General features: G+C 50.7%; 1 protein-coding gene across 1 annotated transcript in view; it reads left to right on the forward strand.

The window, feature by feature from the left end:
* The window catches only part of LOC132320050 (hydrocephalus-inducing protein homolog), a 144339-nt gene that overhangs the window by 66871 nt on the left and 59882 nt on the right, over window positions 1–17586 (forward strand). The window contains exons 18-22 of the mRNA XM_059832152.1: window positions 8618–8856; window positions 11772–12027; window positions 13989–14132; window positions 15858–16001; window positions 16855–17168. Of these exons, the coding sequence (XP_059688135.1) occupies window positions 8618–8856; window positions 11772–12027; window positions 13989–14132; window positions 15858–16001; window positions 16855–17168 (1097 nt within the window). The remainder of the gene's footprint in view (window positions 1–8617; window positions 8857–11771; window positions 12028–13988; window positions 14133–15857; window positions 16002–16854; window positions 17169–17586) is intronic.

The raw sequence follows: 17586 nt of genomic DNA on the forward strand, positions 1-17586 counted from the left end.
TGGATTTTCCTGTGGTTTCCCTGTTCCCTCTGCATCTCCTTTGCCTCAACCTCCTGTTAACGATAGAGAGTAGGGTGCGAGGTCTGTCCTCCAACTGCTGGTGGTGAGGCGAGTTTCCCCCTTACTGGGGGTCACCCCAGCTGGGTTGTTGCACAAAAATATGCTTGTAAGAGTGGTGTAGCGATGGAGTCTGTGGCCTCCGTAGCGTTGCAGAGCATCTGTGGAGACTAGCTGCAGAAGAAGGTTATTTAATTCATGGAGGCTGCCTAGTGTGACAAGCTGCGTAGCAGGAGGAGAGCTTGGCTGCTTCCCTGGCAGGGGGAGCAGGGCTGATGCAGGCGGAAAGGGCTCGGGTGCTGAGGCTGGGTGGGATGTGCTCCCCACTGGAGGGGGGATCGAGGCAGGAAAACAGGGTTTGGAGGGGGTTTGTGCTTGTCTGTGGTGGGTTGGAGTTCTGGGGCTGGTTAACCCAGGCTGAAATTTCCCTCCTGCTGCTTTTCCAGCAGTTTCACTCCAGTTTCTGTGCCCAGGAGCATAAATGTAACCTCAAAGTGGGGGATTCCCAGGGCAGCTTTCTTTGGCTCCACAACGAAAACCTGCTTTCTGTCTCTGCAGAGAGCAAGCCACCTCGGATGGGTGGCACTGGTGTATAAATGATGGGGTTTGCATGCTTGTACCCAAGACTGACCTGCAGAGCTCTGTTTAGGTACTGCCGTCGGGGTGTGATGCCTTCCCTCCCTCCCCTGGGCAGCTTGCAGTGCACCCAGGGGGCTTGCAGGGGTATATCTGCCTCTCCATTGCCTCAGTGCCCTAACTTATGGGACTGGGCAATAAATCCCATCCTGCTTCCCTGCGATCTCTGCAAATATTGTGCTGATCAATAACTAGAATGGTAATATGAGGTGGTTCAGGGATGGTTTCTTTTCCTGCAGTAAAGATGGCCTCTGCTGTTCCATAGCCCCTCTGCTGACTCCCCAGCATGGAGTTACCCCATGGTGAACGTCTTGGCTTCTCAGGATAGCTGCTGCTATCCTGGAGGTGTTCAAGGAGGCAGGTGCTGGGAACCTGCTGGATCAGGCGTTTCATCAAGGACTCTTCAGACTCTTCAGGACGGTGATGCTGAGCCTGCCTGATGGGAGCAGCGCTGCGGCAGGCGAGGTGTGCTCCAGCTCCTCCCTTGCCCCCAGCAGCTGCCTACTTTGGTGCTGTTTTGTTGCCTCGATTGAAGTTTTGCCCTTTGCTGCTGCCTTAGGCTGCCTGGCAGTTTATTGATGGGAAGAAGAGAGGACTGAATAATTTTGGAGATAAAATTTGAGATGTGGTCGGGTGTCAGGGTGACCTGCACATGTACATCTGAGAGCAGAACTGGCTCCGGCTGTCCCTGAGCCTAGCTGGTGGGTGACTTGGGCATCCTTCATTCCGTTGTGCCCCTGAACCCAAGTCTTGTGTTCCCTAAGATGGCAAAGCTGCTGCTTTGATTTCCTGCTTGGAGATTGCTGCAGGACAGTGAGCTGTGATTTCCCTGTCTCCCGTTTGATGGCTAATCTCGAAACCGTGGCTCTTTGCAGTCAGGCGTCTGGATCACGATTCCCCACTCGAAAGAAAGAGCTATTGATTGAAATTTTCACAGCAACATTACAGCACGCTGACTGGCAGCTCAACAAACTGAATGAGATTAGATTAAGGGGCAGCAACAAGGCAAATAAAAGGCTGGTGTCTTGTTCAGAACAGAAAAGGGAAATGCTGTAATGCAGATGGCCATGGTGGTGTCCTTAACCACCACGTGCAAATGGCTGTTCCTGTCAAGTCAAGCTTTGTTCTTGCTTTATGGGAGAAAAGAGCATTGTCTGAGCAAGCAGAGATGTTTTTTGTGGATAACTTCACTCCGGGATAGCGACTTAAGGAATTACCTGGAGTACCCCTTGTGCACAGGCTTCCCTGTACCCCTCTTCTCTCCGTCGGATGAGTTGCGGGAAACAGCAGTGAGCATCTCTGCCACTAGAAGGAAGGAAATATAAAAACCTCCGAAGCAGTGCATTGCGATGGGGCTTTTAGGGTTTGTAGTGGAGTGTAGGGACTTCATACCCATGTCCTTGGTTGGCTTATCCCTGCTTGCCAGGGTAGCTGCAGGGCTGTGACCTTTGGGGCCAGCGTGTCATCCCCTGCTCATCCACTGAATCCTGTGTCTGTCTGTACTTTTCCCTGTCAGATTGCTTTCCCAGCTGCCAGGCAGCCCCGTTAGAGCATCCTGTGGATCCCGCAAGGGGAGGATTTGCCTTTTTCGTGGTAAAAAAGACTGGAGGAGTAGGTCAACATGAAGGACCTGCTGCAGCTTAGCTGGGGGCTGATGCGACCTGCTGAAAAAAGTGGCTGTTTCTCCTCCTTGCCGCCACTGTCATCTTTTTTCCTGTTTCCCTAAGTGTCTGATTTTTGCCATATTGACAAGTGAGGAAGAGTTGTATTGATTAATGGAAGTGTTTGCTCTCCCTGCAGAAAGGCAGAGAGGGAAAAGCATCTTTCTTTGATCTTTTCCTACTTGTTCATTGTCACTCTGTCTTCTCGGGCATCTTTTATTCGGCTGCTAAGAATGACGTCTCTCGGCATCACGGAAGGCAGCTGCGTATCACGCCTGTGTGATCAGGAAAGAGAAGACAGGCTTAGGGTGCAATTTTTATTAATCAGCAGCAGCTTTCTTCTGCCTGCATAACCACCGCGCTGGGTCTGTTATGTGCTACCGCAGGGAGGCAAACGGTGGTTTCCTGGTGCCTTGTAATGAGGGAGGAGAGAAAAAAACTTTCTTGGGACTTCCCCTTCTAGTGACGGTGCTCTGCTTCCTAATTTTGAGGTCCGGTCTCCTTTGACGGGATCCTTGACCTCCCTAATCCAGAGCCCTGTGCTCCTGATGGAGCTCACTGCCACCTGGTTTTTCCAGCAGCGGTTGTCCAGCCAGATGTGTTGTCGTCTTCAGGAGAGCGCCTGGGGAGCAGATCCCCTTCCACCTTCCCAGGGATGAGCTGCCGTCACGTTCAACTGGAGCTGACATTGCAGAAGAGACCAAGTTTTGTTTGTTTTAAAAAAAAAAAAAAAAGCTGTAACTGTTTATCTTCTCACTGGGATTCAGTGGAGAAAATCAACTGATTTTGAGGCAGCATATAAAGGCTCTTGGTCAAACTCGGTGTAAGCAAGGAGAGAACACGCAGTTCCCATTCCCATACTTGCTTCTCTCCTCATTTAGCGCAGGATTTGTTTCATTTACTAATTTCATTGCTTATTATCTCAAGCTTTTGATGACATTCCCTTTGTGAAAGAAATGGTCGTACAGAGGGACAGCAAAACATGGAGATAAACTTAAAACCAGTGCCGATAAAGGGATGCTGCTTTAGTGATTCTGTTTCTTGTTCTGGCTGATGCGCGATTTTGTTATCTGAGCGAATTGTGCAGGCTGCGGGAGGGAAGGCTTCGCAGAGCCTGTCAGCATTGTTCGTAGCTCTCTCCAACTGCTCTCGCTGAAGTCGGAGCAGACTTGAATCGGCAAGAGGGTGGTTTTAAAATCTACTGTAAATTACATTTATTGTTTTGTTTCCCGGAGCATCCGAATAATTAGGCAGCCTGTCAGTGCTTGCTCGTAGCGAGACGCAGGCAGTGCCGTGCCCTTCAAATGATACCTGCAATGCTGTTTAGAGAGGAGTGTTAAATTAACTTTGCAGGGTATGGGCAGCATTGGCCCTGAATATGTGGTCTCTTCCAAGGTGAGCAGAGCTTTTGAAGATAAGATGCATAGGCTTAACTCTTTCCAGAGCTGTCCCACCAGAGCCTCGTGGTGCTCTGAAAGCTCACCTTTAGACTTAAACCATTGGTTTGGTTTTTAAAGGCTGTGTTTTGCTAATACAGCAGCACCAATTTGCTGATTTCCACCCAGCTTGGTCATGCCAGAGCTGGACCATGTCTGGAAGCTCACGCCATCGGTCATGAACAGGGGTCAGGGCCAGGAGGGTCCGGTCTTGTGCTGGCGACCGGTTGTATGAAAAGCTGAGGAAGGTGGAAGGCCGTGTCCCTGCCAGGGTTGCACAGGCTTAGGTCCAGGGCATGTGGCTCTTAGGGGAGCAGAGGTTTGGAGGAGACCTTGGAAAAGGTGCCTGAAACCTGGCCACAGGGAAGAGGGTTTTTTTATCATGTCAGGTATCTTATATGAGTTCATGCCCTTTCAAAATTGCTGTATTTCAGTAATTGAAGAAGTTGTTGTTCTGCTCGTCTAGGGAAACTAAGCTCGTCGTATTGCGCTGCGCCCGTTGGCCAACTGAATTAAAGAAGGGTAGAAGTCTTCAAGGCAATTATGTTCCTACAAGCAAGAGTGACTCAGCGGAGTGCTTTTCCCAAAGGAAAAGCGGGAGGAGTTTGGTTACTAAATGTTGTGCTTGGCAGCAGCCGGCCAAGCCGTGCCCGAGTCCTGGCTGACGAACCCCGATGTGCGGAGCGGTGGCACTGGTCTCCCCAGCTCAGTGGGGAGGGCAGATGGGGTCTGGAGGGGTGAGCTGTGGGCAGGGGCCAAAGGTGGAGACAGGCTTCGTTAGCTCCCTCACCAGTCTGCTATTAGCTGAACCAAGCGTGACAAATTAGGCTGCGTTGTCAGTGGCAGTGAGTGCCATGCTTTAGTTTTTATATTTTTACTGGCTTTAAAGGCTCTGCCTCTTGCTTTCATAAAGCATCCCTTTGATGGTGCGCTGGGGCAGAGGCTAAACCAAGGTGGTCCCCATGCTTTTGCCGAGGAGATGCTGGTGCTGAGGTGCCGGGAGGAGGCTGGTTGTTGGTGGGAGCACCTAGCCAGCCTCGTGCTCTGATCTCCACCTCGTGCTGGGGCTCGGGGTGCTTTTGTGCTGTTTTCTGCCACTGGCAGTTTGTGCGGCTAAAGAGTAGCTTGGAAACGAAGAAGGTGGGGTCCCCCACCTCAGGACTGCGAAAACACCTGGGACAAGGCTCTCCACACGACTGATGTAGGATGGGGTTTTATTTCTCCATCATGTGCAACCTCCACGAGGAGCAATGGGTCAGCCTGACGTGGTGGGAAGGCTCTCTCCCTAGAGCTATGGCTTGGTAAAGTACAGCTGCATTTTTAATACTGAGTTCTGCTTCCTCTTTCGCTTGTGCAAGGCCAGAATGACCAGACCCCTTTAATTAACTCGCTTTGAGTAGCTTCAAGAGAACGGAGTGTGGTGGCTCCTCAGTCGTCCTTTAGGGCAGCCAGCCATCCTTCCATCCATCCATCCATCCATCCGTCTCTCAGATGCACGCTGGTGTCTGTTATCATCAAATTTTGGGAGCTCTTATTCACAATGGAAATCTGTCCTGGGAGAAGCTAATGATCTTAGCATTGAACTTCTTGATCAAGTGATCCAGTGATTGATCCCTACCCTTGCCTAGCACTCAGGGACTCTGATGTCTGATAGTGCAAGCTCCTACAGGGATAAAAATAGCCACTGACTTTGTCTATCCAGTGCGTACAGCTATTGCATCGTTTTCCAGAGCATTCAGGGAGAAGCAAGTAGCAGGGGTGTCATCAGAAGTTAGCTCTTGGTCTCCAAAGTGATGGAGTTCTTCAGCATGGCTCCAGGAGATTTCCTGTCTCTGGGACACAGCCTGGCTGGGTGTAGGCAGGAGCTGACCTAGAAACCTGAGTGAATGTGGCCCGGCAGAGCCTTTTGGTCCCGGCAGGTCTCCTGTTCAGTGATGCACTGTGCTGCCCCTCGGACCCACACCAAACGCTGACTGAAGGAATGAGGACGCGATGCAAATCACGCTCCTCCGGAGTGGGCTGTTGGCCTGGTAGGGCTTGGTGGGTCTGCGCTGGGTCACCCTGGGAAATTCAAAGTCTGGCTCCGTCGAGACAGCCTATCGTTATTCCTCAGTAATAGTTTCTTGGGTACAATTTACTGCCCGGCTTGTTGCCAAGCTTTGATAAATGAGCTTTGTCAGATAGCAGACTTGCAGATTCACCTCTGGAGCAGAGCTATCAGGTCTCCTTTTCAAGCGAGCTACCCTGTGTCAGCATGAATCAGAGGAAAAGTTGTACATTACCGTCAGTGAAGACTTAACACCCAGCGGCTTGGCATGAACGTGTTGGCTGGGTAGCCCTTGGCTGATGTCAGCGCAGTGGATGCCTCTGAGGCTCCACTGAGGCTACGCACGGGATGCAGGGACAACAGCAGAGGGTTGGTGGGATCCTATGTGGTGAGTGAGGTCAGTCTTCTCTTGTCTACCTGCCTGGGGTTGTGTGCGTCACTGGCCTTTGAGACGAAAATAAATGTGGTGCTGATTTGATGGATTTTCAGTGACTGTAGTCTCTCTGGGTAAGCAGGTAGAGCTCTGCTGACAGGTTTTTGCTTTGTTTGCCATCTTCCAGTCTCGCTAGACACCCTGAGGTTCAGCCTGGTTTTCAAGCACTGCTTCGCCTCCGCAGGCAGGGAGTGTTGGGGGGTGCAGAAACCAAAATGATAATTAGCCAGACCTCAAAGGGAATTTAAGAATATTCCCTAACAGAGTATGAGGTCCCAAACCAGAAGGCTGGAGAGTAAGGTTGCAGGTAATAATGGATGTGGAAGGTGTAGGAGGAGTGAAAAAAGCCTAGCCTGCGCTCCCTGGAGACGCAGAGCCCCGGGGTTTAACCTGTGCCGACTACCTTCCTCCACTCAAGGACAGGGAGCTGCTGGAGGGGGTACAGCAAAGGGCTACGATGATGATTAGGGGACTGGAACATCTTTCTTATGAGGAAAGGCTGAGGGACTTGGGTCTTTTTAGTCTGGAGAAGAGAAGACTGAGGGGGATCTTATTAATGCTTCTAAATACTGAAGGGGTGGGTGCCAGGGGGATGGGGCGTCTTTTTTCAGTGGTGCCCAGTGACAGGACGAGAGGTAACGGGCACAAACTTGGTCCTAGGAAGTTCCATCTCAACGTGAGGAGGAACTTCTTTACTTCGAGGGTGGCAGAGCACTGGAACAAGCTGCCCAGAGAGGTTGCGGAGTCTGGAGATATTCAAAGCTCACCTGGACGCATTCCTGTGCAACCTGCTCTGGGTGACCCTGCTCTGGTGGGGGGGTTGGACTGGGTGATCTCCAGAGGTCCCTTCCAACCCCTCTCCTTCTGTGAGTCTGTGATTCCACCCTTATCTTGCCTTTGTTTTAAGACTTTCTCTTGCATCTCTAGAGGATAAATGAAATGGAACTGAGTTTATTAGTTTTGCCAGCGCCTGGAATAGTTGTGATGCCTTTGGTGTGCTCCATCCTGGGATGCAGGCATGCAGCCCTGACCCGCTCTCCGTGCAGGGCGCAGTCAGCCTGAGGAGTTACTGTAGCTGGGGCGCCTACCCACGCTGCTGGGACCCTGAATGCTCAGCAAGTTATTGCTTCCCTGGCCTCCCGCTAGTCTTACCCTCGTTTTGGGGGGTTATTTAAAATGCTTTCCATGACTTTGAAGTGCTGCTTGGTTTACTGATGCTCTTCTCCCTTGGGCTGGCTGGTGTCCTGTTAGAGCTCAGTGCCGCCAGCCTGACAGATGGAAACTCAAGCTGACTTCACCTGGATCAGGCACTGGGATCATGTCAGGCCTCCAAGCTCATCATTGCTTTTCATTAAAAAAAAAAAAAAAAAAAATAGAAAAACCCCTTTTCTCTTACAATACTGAGGTGTTTGGGGTGAGTAGTGCCTGTTGTCCCAAACACAGCACTGAACTGTGGAGTGCGTGTGCCACTAACATCGTGGTGGACACTTTGAAGCCGTACATCTACATCCCAGTGCATTTCAGGCTGGCCAGGGAGCATTGCATTCGTTTCTCTTTGTCTGCTGCAAGCTTGCTCCCTGCAAACGTGGTTTTAAATGGAATTGGGGGTCCAGCGCCCTTATTGCCCCATCTGTAGAGGGAGGTCTGTGAGAGACCAGAGGAAGAGAACACTTGGGAAGCCCCGGCCATGCCCACAGGGCGTGTCTTGCCCTTTCTTTGGGCTTATTTCTTTACTGCCCTGCTGTAAACACTTAGAGCTGAATGTTTCAAAGCCAAGGACAGTGGGACACCTCGCTGCAGCTGATGATCAGTGGGGCCCGAGTGCTTCAGTCCTTCAGGGGCTGTTGAAAAGCACTGCCTAACTCTTGGGAAAGAAGACTTTGGTGTTGGGGTTTTGATCGACCGGTTTTGCAGAGTTATTCTTCAGGCTCTCAGCAGTATCCCGCTGCCACGGTGGGATTTGAGCAGTCCTGGCTTCCTCTGGCCTTGAGCCTTGATGCAAACCGGGTGACCGTGGTTGGGAAGGCAGGAGAGATAAAGTAGCTTCCCTTGGTGCGCACTCCGAAAGAGAGACCAAAAGAAGAGGGGGAATAACCTTCTCCTGAGGATGAGCATCTCTTGGTTTGGGCAAGACTGGGTTAATGAAGTGAGTCTGTTAAAGGAGGGCAAATTACAGGTTGTGTAAGCTCCTGCATAGTTGTTCTTTCCAGACACTGTAGCTTAGATTTAGGGAAATGAAGCCTTTCTGGTTTTTACCCTCATATCTTTAGTCCTTCCTTTTCCTGCGCCCCACAAGAGACCAGGGTCCATGGTTTCCATCCTCATTAGTGTTTGGCTTGTCTTACAGGCTGGCAAACGCTCGCGCTGGAGGATTGAACCCCGTAGAGGAGTGATCCCCCCTGAGAGCGAAGTGTCTGTGACCGTCATAGCAAACTTGGATGACACAGAGAAATTCAAGGACGAGGTGAACCTGTTCATAGAGAACAGTCGTTCTTATGTCATCCCCGTCCAGGCTGTCGGCATCGGCACCACGATTGTCACTGAGAAACCTTTTGGTCCGGAGCTCAACTTGGGACCCCACTTCAGGTAGGATATCTCTCATCACCTGCTTCTGCCATGGGCTCAGCCAGGAGGAGTTTTGCTGTGGTCCTTCAGGCTAGTTCTCCTCCCGTGCTCAAGGTCCTGGCTCCATTTCACTGAAGCCACAAGAATTCCTTTAGAAGCATTTTATGGCCAGTTGAAAGACGTTAGATACCCTCAAAAGCCACCAAAATGGACACCAGTTGCTAAATTGTCACTGAATTGCCCTTAGTTATAATACATTTATTTCCTCACTTTATCAAATAAAGATATGGGGGAAAACAGCAGGTCCCCGAAGCCTCCGGCTGGAAAACACTGCATTACGAGTATAAACATATTTCCCTTCGCAATAACATGGCTTGCTTTTTCACTCACTGTGGAGTATCATCTTGCAACAGCGGAAAACCGTGGAGGTACCTTGTTAGCAACTCCTCGACTAAATTAATGGTGCTGCTTTATTTCCCCTCTGCCCGGGAGTCCTGGAGGAGCAGCAGAATTTGTCTTTGCCCTGTATCATGCCTCAGTTCACTCGTCATCCCCGGCCCCCCTGCCGGGCTGCTCTTTATTAGACGTAGTCGCTCTTTCCTCGTTTCTCCTGCCTGCTTTCCTCCCTGTCTCCTCCGTCAAGACCGCAGCAGCAGCCCGGGGCACGGGCAAGCGAGGGTGGCTGCAGGCCCAGCTCTGAAAGGGAGAGGAGGAGAGATCTGCTGAGGTTGGGTGGGGTAAATTGGGAGTTTCAACTGAAAGAGCTTGGCTCAGAGGAGGGGATTTATCGATCCTAACAGGCATGTCTGAAACCAGGCACATCCCTGTTTAAACAGTGGGGGAAACTAAGCCTTTGCAAAGTGCTGCTCACCTTGTGTTTGGAGACCTTTTGGGGCGAGAGGCATCATCTTCTCGAGGTGCCTGTTCCTTTCCCTGGCTGCAAAGAGGGTCCACAGTGCTCCGATACCTAAAATTTTAGTTGGAGCAGGTTAATCCCGCCATAAGCATTTAGGATAGATTTTTAGGGACTTAAATATGCATCCACAAGCCATCCACATCAGCAGGGACATTGCAGGGAGGTTGGTGCTTGTCCAGCGTGTCCTGTGCTCCGTGCAGCCACAAATTGCCTTCGCAACACGGGGGACAATGTTAGGGTGGTTCACGTCATCGTGTTCTGCCGCCCTTCACCCGCAGGCTCTGTTTGGAGCTGTTGCCGTTGGTGTCAGCTGCAGAGCTGCCACCGGCTGAGCTGAGGTGGGACCCCGGTAACATCTCTGAGTTGGGCTTTCCCAGAGCCACAGATTCTGCATCTCCCCAGAGCTGCTCCAAGCTTTCATCTGTTGCTCTCCCCAATGTACACCATGTCATACTAAACTTGTATACGTCATTTTTTTTAACAGTCTGTTTCACAGACTAGTTTGTTCTATACTGTCGCTTCTGTGTTTGTATTTAGCTGCTTATGGCAGACAGGCATTTTGTGAGCCACATATTGTGTACCTTTCAAAAAGACACTAACTGTTCCAGGAACTCTTCATTTCCTGGTCATGCTCGGATTTATAGAGGGTAAAAGAATTACTCCAGACTAGCCTGCGGTTAGTGTTTCTTTACCTGAAGGAGTCAATTTCCATTGAATATTCATTTGGTTTTATATCTAGCTCTAGTTATTCATCTCTTGCTGTTGTTCCGTTCCCTCAGCAGCTAGAGCTGGTCTTGCTGCCGTGTTCGTATTGGGGAAACTTCTGTTGATCCCGTGTTCTCAGAGTGCATTTATCTTCCTAAAACACAAAACCAGCTGCACTGTTCAGGCAAAGGGCGATACGTTGGGAGCGATGAGGGTTGGCTGCTCTCTAAGGGATGAGATCCCACCAGCGAGGCAGGCGGTGCCCGGATCACCAGATGAGTCTCTATACCCTGCAGCCTCCCCAACAGCGTCTTTGGAGGAAGCCATCTGAGGCAGCAGCTCCCAAGGGGAAGGTGAAATGGCAGCGAAGCTGTTCCTCCCTCTACTTGCGGCCAGGCCAGCTTAGCGTCTGATGCAGCGAGACCTGCACCTTGGAAAAATACTCGGATTATTAAGCCCCAAAGGCTGGTGATGCTCTGTCTGCAGCAACTGAGATGATGTTTGTGTTGGGTCTGGCTGAGATGGAGTTCCTTTTCCCCACAGCAGCCCTCATAGTGCTGTGCTTGGTACTGGTAGCTGGAAGGTGTCGATAAGGCACCAGTGGTCTGGGTGCTGCTCGCACAGCATCCGGGCTGTCTCTCCGACACTCCCCTCTCACTGGTGGGCTGGGGGTGGGCAAGGTTTTGGGAGGGGACACAGCCAGGACAGCTGACCCAGACTGACCGAAGGGATGTTCCATCCCATACGACGCCTGCTCAGCAATAAAAGCTAAGAGAAAGGAGGAGGAAGGGGGGGCATTCGTTATTACAACATTTGTCTTGTGGAGCAACTGCTAAGCATACTGAAGCTCTTCTTCTTGGGAAGTGGCTGGACATCACCTGCTGATGGGAAGTAGAGAATAAATCTTTTATTTTCCTTAGCTTCCGCACACAGCCTTTGCTTTTGCTGTATTAAACTGCCTTTATCTTGACCCACGAGGTTTTTTCCATCTGATTTTCTCCCCGCCCTGTCCTGCTGAGGAGGGGAGTGATAGAGCGGCTTGGTGGGCACCTGGAGTCCAGCCGAGGTCAACCCACCACTATGTTCTCCATGAAGCTTTTCCTTGCTGTGCACAACCAGACCAGCTGCTGGATGGTGATGAACTTCGGGGCAACCAAGGTCCAGCTCTTGCTGTAGCTTTGAGCTAGGTCAGCCTTTTTGGAGGTGCCTTTATTGCTGAGTGTGCAGTCAGATAACGCCATCAGGGTGCTGAAGCTGGGTGATCACTGGGAAATAGCAGCTCCCATGACATTTTCCATCTCTGTTTCTCTTCTAGCCTGGATCCCTGCAGTTACCACTTCAAGTTGACCAATAAAGGACGACGCACCCATCAGCTCTATTGGACGACGGAAGGTTTTTCCCCGTTTCGCCTGCGTCATCGTCTCCCGGCCATCAGTAACAGCAAGGGCAAAGATGCCTCCCAGAGCCCCAAACCCGCCTGCCCCATGTTCAGGCTTCGGCCGCTAAGGGTGGAGCTGATGCCGGGCAAGACCGTGGAGATGACGCTGGAAGGCTTCTCCAGCACTCCTCAGGTGAGGTCCCCCATGAGGGCTGAGCCTTTCCCATCAGATCACATCCACTGGGACTTCTTTTGCAGCCCCTTGACATTTTCCTGCGAAAATGAGCAAGAGCTTTCCAGAAACTGATTTAATGCCACAAGTTACCACGGCAGCAGCAGTTGCTTTTCTTGCTGGCCACCATCAGTTGCTAAGGCTTTTTTTCGTGTTTCTATAGCTACCATAAACCCAACTTGCTGACACCAAAATGCGGGCTGAAGGAAGTATTGCTACTTCAGGGGCAAACAGCAGGTTACGAGGTGTCGTGTGCTGAGGCAGAAAGGAAGGGCAGGGAAAATAAGTTACACTTAGACTAGGAACACAGGCAGAAAGTAGATTAAAAAATGCAAGGTAATATATCTGGGGGAAGCAGTGAGTAAGAGTAAAACAAACGACCTGTGAGGGGAGGGAGTGTCTGGGAGCAGCATCATTTTTCCTCTGTAGACAAACATAAGCCGAGGGCTTATCTAGCACTGAGTCCTGGAGGAGAAAAACGAACAGGGTGTGTCAGCTCTAATGATCATTCTCCACGGGGGAGCCTGTTCCCAGGGATCATTATACTTGGCAGCTTGACTTTTGTCAATATTTCCATAACAGCTCACCCCAGTCTCTCAGCCAGCCGCGGTGTCCCAAGGGCAGCCAGGTCTTGCAGCACCCTTGGATGGCAGCTGAGAGGGGGGATTTCAGCAGGGTCACTGGGTGTTCTCCCTGGACCCTTCTTTCCAAGGGAAATCCAGCTCTGCAGAGAAACTGCCAGCTAACTCTGGTGTGCATTCCCTGGCTCCAGATGTTTAAGCAACTATGGAATAAATCCCCATTAAGCTCCTGCTGATAGCAGTGCTTTGAAAGGTGTTTTAAAGGGTTGCCTCAGTAGCAGCTTGAGGAAGACTTGATTACTGACTCAGTTGACTGTGGTGGGACTGTTCCTGTGCAGTTCTGAGCCCAAAGGTTTTGCTGAAGAGGGAAAAAGGTACTGGAAAGGAAACAAAGTGATCAGGGCACTGGTGAGGGTGTCTTGCCTGGAAAGGCCAAAGGGGATCTGTGAGCTCAGCTGTGGCTGCCTGGCTCGTGCAGTCAAAGCCCAGACCCTGGGAGTGGGCTTTCCACCTTACTTGGGTCTGGAGAACTTAATACTCTTCAGGTTGGCCAGAAGCCCAACTGCCTGCACTGTCTGTGCAACACAGATGATTTTGGAGACTGTAGGCTCCAATGAGGAGTTGAGTTGTGGTGTTGTACCAGAGGGAAGAGTGAGAAATGACGGGAGGAATTTGGGAAAGTGAAACCATGAGAAATCAGGAAAAAGTCTTGAACGCAAGAGCATCCCGCTTCAGCAGAGGGTTTTTGTTTGATGTGCAAGACATCTCTTTTCTGGGGAGATTGCTTTTAAAACCAGCTTTAGGAGGGCACAGTACATCCTTGGAATGAGTGATCCCCTCTTTACCTGAAGGCAGGCTGGCTGTTTGGGTTTTTCCCATGGATCCTTTCCACTAAGCTTCCAAGGGAGGGTTTGCTGGCATTTGCCTTTCTACCACTTGTTTCCCTTAATATAGTTGCGTATTTTTTAATCCATTCCTACAGCCTTCTGTAAGCATTATGCTTAGCGATGGGGCACATCAAATCATTATTTGGGGCAGGGATTATTACAATTGTAGACAGCACATGACTCAAGTGCCTTTTGCGGATGTTGGGGTGTAGTGTTATGGACATTTGAGTGCAGCATAAATAGGATGCAGCATAGGAAGAGAGGGGGCTGTTGAGGAGATGAGTGACTGTAACTTTATGGCAGTAATAGCTGCTGATGGCCAAGATCCCATGGCATCGTTTTTATCCAGGCTATCAAAATCCTTTATGTCCATGGTCGGGTGGCTAGCAACTGCAGGGTGTTTTCTGGATGCCCTGCTAGCACCCGCTGAGTGACGTGTGCCTCTTGCATGCAGGTGGTGAAGGAGCGGCTGCTGTGTCATGCCATGGTGGGGAGCAAGGCAGGGAAGGCACAGATCATGCAAGTGGATGTCACCTGTGAGTTTGTTGTTCCCGTTGTGCAGCTATCCTCCAGAGAAGTCACTTTCCGCGTGGAGAAGGTAAGTCTTTGGATTGCATCCTGACATTGAATAGCTTGGCTGATGACTGAGAGCCCGTGGGGTGTGTGCGCTTGTGTTCAAAGGGGGAAGTTAAATATCTTCTCCAAGTCCTCGGGGCTTTGGCTATTGATTTGAGCAGGACAAAGCTTTTGCCATTAACACAGAGATCATTATTTCACTCCTCTGGGCTGGGGGACAGTCTCAGCAGCTCTATTCTGCCTTTTGTGATGGGGAGACAGAATTGAGCTGCTGAGCCAAGGGCGGAGGGTGAGATGTGTGGGACCCCCGAGGACAGCGTGGGCTTTGCTCAGCCACCTCGTGTGCTGGGGCTGCAGCTGAGCGATGCTAAACCCGCTCCTCACCCCTCCTGAGGCGCTTTGTAAAATAAGTGAGGACATTTTTAGGGCTGGGACTGTTTCTTAACTTCACCAAAGTAAAACTGAGATTACAGCGGCTCCGCTGAGGGGGGATCGTGGCCACTTGTAGAGAGACACCAGTTTCTGTACTTAGTATAACGGGAGGTTTTTAAGGATCCTCCAAGGCACGGTGAAGTCTGAACACTGATCCTGTAGGGGAGCTGAGAAAAACTGATTTAGCTGTCAACTCCTCAGGCTGATGAGGAAAAACTGTCATCTCTTGTCTCTCTTTGCCTTCTCTGCTGTTGGTATGGATGGTAGCTCTTTGCATTTCCCCAAGCCTCACTTTCTTCAAAGGACCCACAGACGTCCTTCAGCCGCAGTGGTGATAACACCAACGTGAAGCAGGTGCCCTTTAGTCTCTGGATCCTGACTCCTGCATCATCTTTCCCTCTCCCGCGAGGAGCCTGAAAAAGAGAAGATATTTCATTATTTAGTTTCTGTGTTTTCAGGTCTCTCCTCCGGTTCCCAGGCTTCCAGAGAAGCACAGAATCCTGTGAGCAGGCAGTTCAGATTTAATTAGAAGCTTTTCAGCTCTCCCTGATGTCTGCCTGTGGTCTGCTTGATGCCACGCGCTCCGATTTATCGAGCGTTACGATGCTGCAGCTGTTTGATATCAATACACCCAGAACTAGTTTCCTAAACACTGCCTAGTTTATATAAACCATGCAGGAAGCCCAGAGCAATGCGTAAACAGGAAGAAATAGCTTAGGCTGAGCTTGAGCTTTGAGGCTACAGACACCTTGTCACTGTAGCAGGGGTGGCAGGAGACACGTTGCAAACGAACTGTCGAGGTTTCTCGCTGGCTGTATGTGCATGGAAATGTTCAAAGCTAACCGTAGGCTACTGCAGGCTCTCCACTACAGGCCAAATCCTGCTTGCTTTTCTCCTCTGACTAGCATCACTGCTTTTATGAGGCTACCAGAACCGATAGGCTTATAAGAAATGACCGTATGTGCGTGAAAAGTCTTGTGCCATTCCGCCCAAGAGAGGGTACAAAACTGGAGACAAATGAACTGGGTTCACTTTCTCTTTTGATCTTGTTCAAGCAGCTGCCTCCTCACGGGGTCCTATCCCCCCATCTGTACATGAGATTGTTTCCCTGTCCCCCGGGGGATGCTCTAGTTTCTAAAGATGAAAAGCATCTGATCTACTTCAAGGAAACCTTTCTAGAAGGGTAGAAGTGAATAAAAATAGTAAATAGAGGTGTATGCTCTTCTGGGGTTGAAAAACTTGAAACGCATCAGAAAGGAAAGGATGTCCGTGGTCGCTTCAGGTTGTTTTTTTTCCTTGTCTCCTGTTTCTGTAGCAACCCGGTGATGTCCTTGCTCTTCAGCACAAGCCTCTTTCTTTAAAAAACAACTCCTCCCTGCCACTCAGCGTTGTCCTGGCCCTAGAGCAACCCTTCATGATCTGCGATGCCGAGCGGCAGCCCCTCCCCGCAGATGTTCAGGTGAGCAGCCGTGGACCTTCGTGCTGGTGGGGTTTGAAGAGGGAGGAGTGTGGTGGTGCGTTTCTGTTGGGAGGTCCTCTGGTAGAGAGGTTTATTCTTTAGAATCAGCAGTAGACTGGCCCGAACTAAATTAGATTCGAAAGAAGTTGCTGAAGGAACCAAAATATCATCTGAATTGGGGAAATACGTCCTGGCTCTAAGCCATGAGAAGGGAGCGTGCAACTAGGTCTGGGCATGCCATGTAGTAAAGGTGTCTCCTGGAATCCATCCTAGCTCTCCAGCAGCCATCCAGATAACCTCAAGAAGCAGCTTGCTCCCTTCAAGGGCAGCCCTGCTTTCCAGAAGGCTGAGGATGCTCCTCCAGCCGCTCCCCGGCACCTGCCCCCGTTGTTGGTGGAAGGTGTTGGGTATGGACTCTGCTAAACGTGTTGTGGTAGGCACGGCCACCATTTCTGTGCCGTGCCAGTGACTAGCACCTGCAAGGGTGAGGCTGCAATGCCGTTGCGCTTGTGCTGTGAGGATAAAGGAGTTCCTGTAGAGTCAGGGCAAAAGGCCCTGGCTTGCCAGAGTGCTGGTTTGGTTATGTATTTAGCATATAGCTTCTGTGGGTCCAGAATTCAGGATAACAATATTTACTTCCCTCTTGTACTGATGCAGAGCCCAGAGGCATGAGCCTGAGATAGTCTCAGACCAGAGTGGTGTGGTGCTTGCGGGCACGTGCACGCTGTAAAGAAAAGGAAGGATGAACTGAGAAGGCCACGTTGGGGTCACATGTTGAATATTTACATGTTTCATGCCATCAGACCTTGGGACTTCATCACACTGGTGCTTAATACTCTTCATCTCCTTGCAGCCCATGAAGCTGGAGGTCGGGGAGGAGCTTCACCTCTCCATCAGATTTAACCCTGCTTTTGAAGAGCATTTGAACACCTGGGTAGCAGAGAAGGCTCTGAAAATACACTTTCTCGAGCACCCTCATGAGGAACAGGTCACCATTCGGGGAGAGGTCTACTTCCCGAATCTCCACATCCAGACCACGGCCCTGGACTTCGGCTGCATCTTGAACGACACTGAAGCTGTCCAGTATGTCGAGATGACTAACTGCAGCCCGCTGCTTGTCCAGTACCACTGGTCATTCCTGGTGGACAGCCACGCGAAGCAGATGAGGTACGTGCACCAATGCCCTTTCCTTGAAGCTCTTCTTCCTGGTGTCCTGTTTGTACTTTGCAAAGACCAAGTTGTTTGCCTGGGATCCGACAAATTGCCTTCAACTTTCCCTTGTGGAAAGAACACCTACCAGGTGTGGTCAGGGTCGATGCATAGGGAATAGGTGATCTCCACCAGTTTGATGCTGGGAAAGAGGCAGCGTTCTCCAGCCAAGCTGGGACCGTAAGACATGACCAACACTTTTCGCATAGCCCGTAGCCTAGAATCCTGCTTGGTGTCTGGAGCTACAGAGCCATGCTTAGGTGCTTGGAGAAGCAGATCTATAACGGGAGCTCTCTTCCTTCCCTGCCAACCCTACTTGTCGTCATGTCATACAAAGAACCTACACAGGCACTGCCACCAGAACGCTGTGCTGCTG

This window comes from Gavia stellata, chromosome 33, assembly GCF_030936135.1.
Source record: "Gavia stellata isolate bGavSte3 chromosome 33, bGavSte3.hap2, whole genome shotgun sequence".
NCBI lineage: Eukaryota > Metazoa > Chordata > Aves > Gaviiformes > Gaviidae > Gavia > Gavia stellata.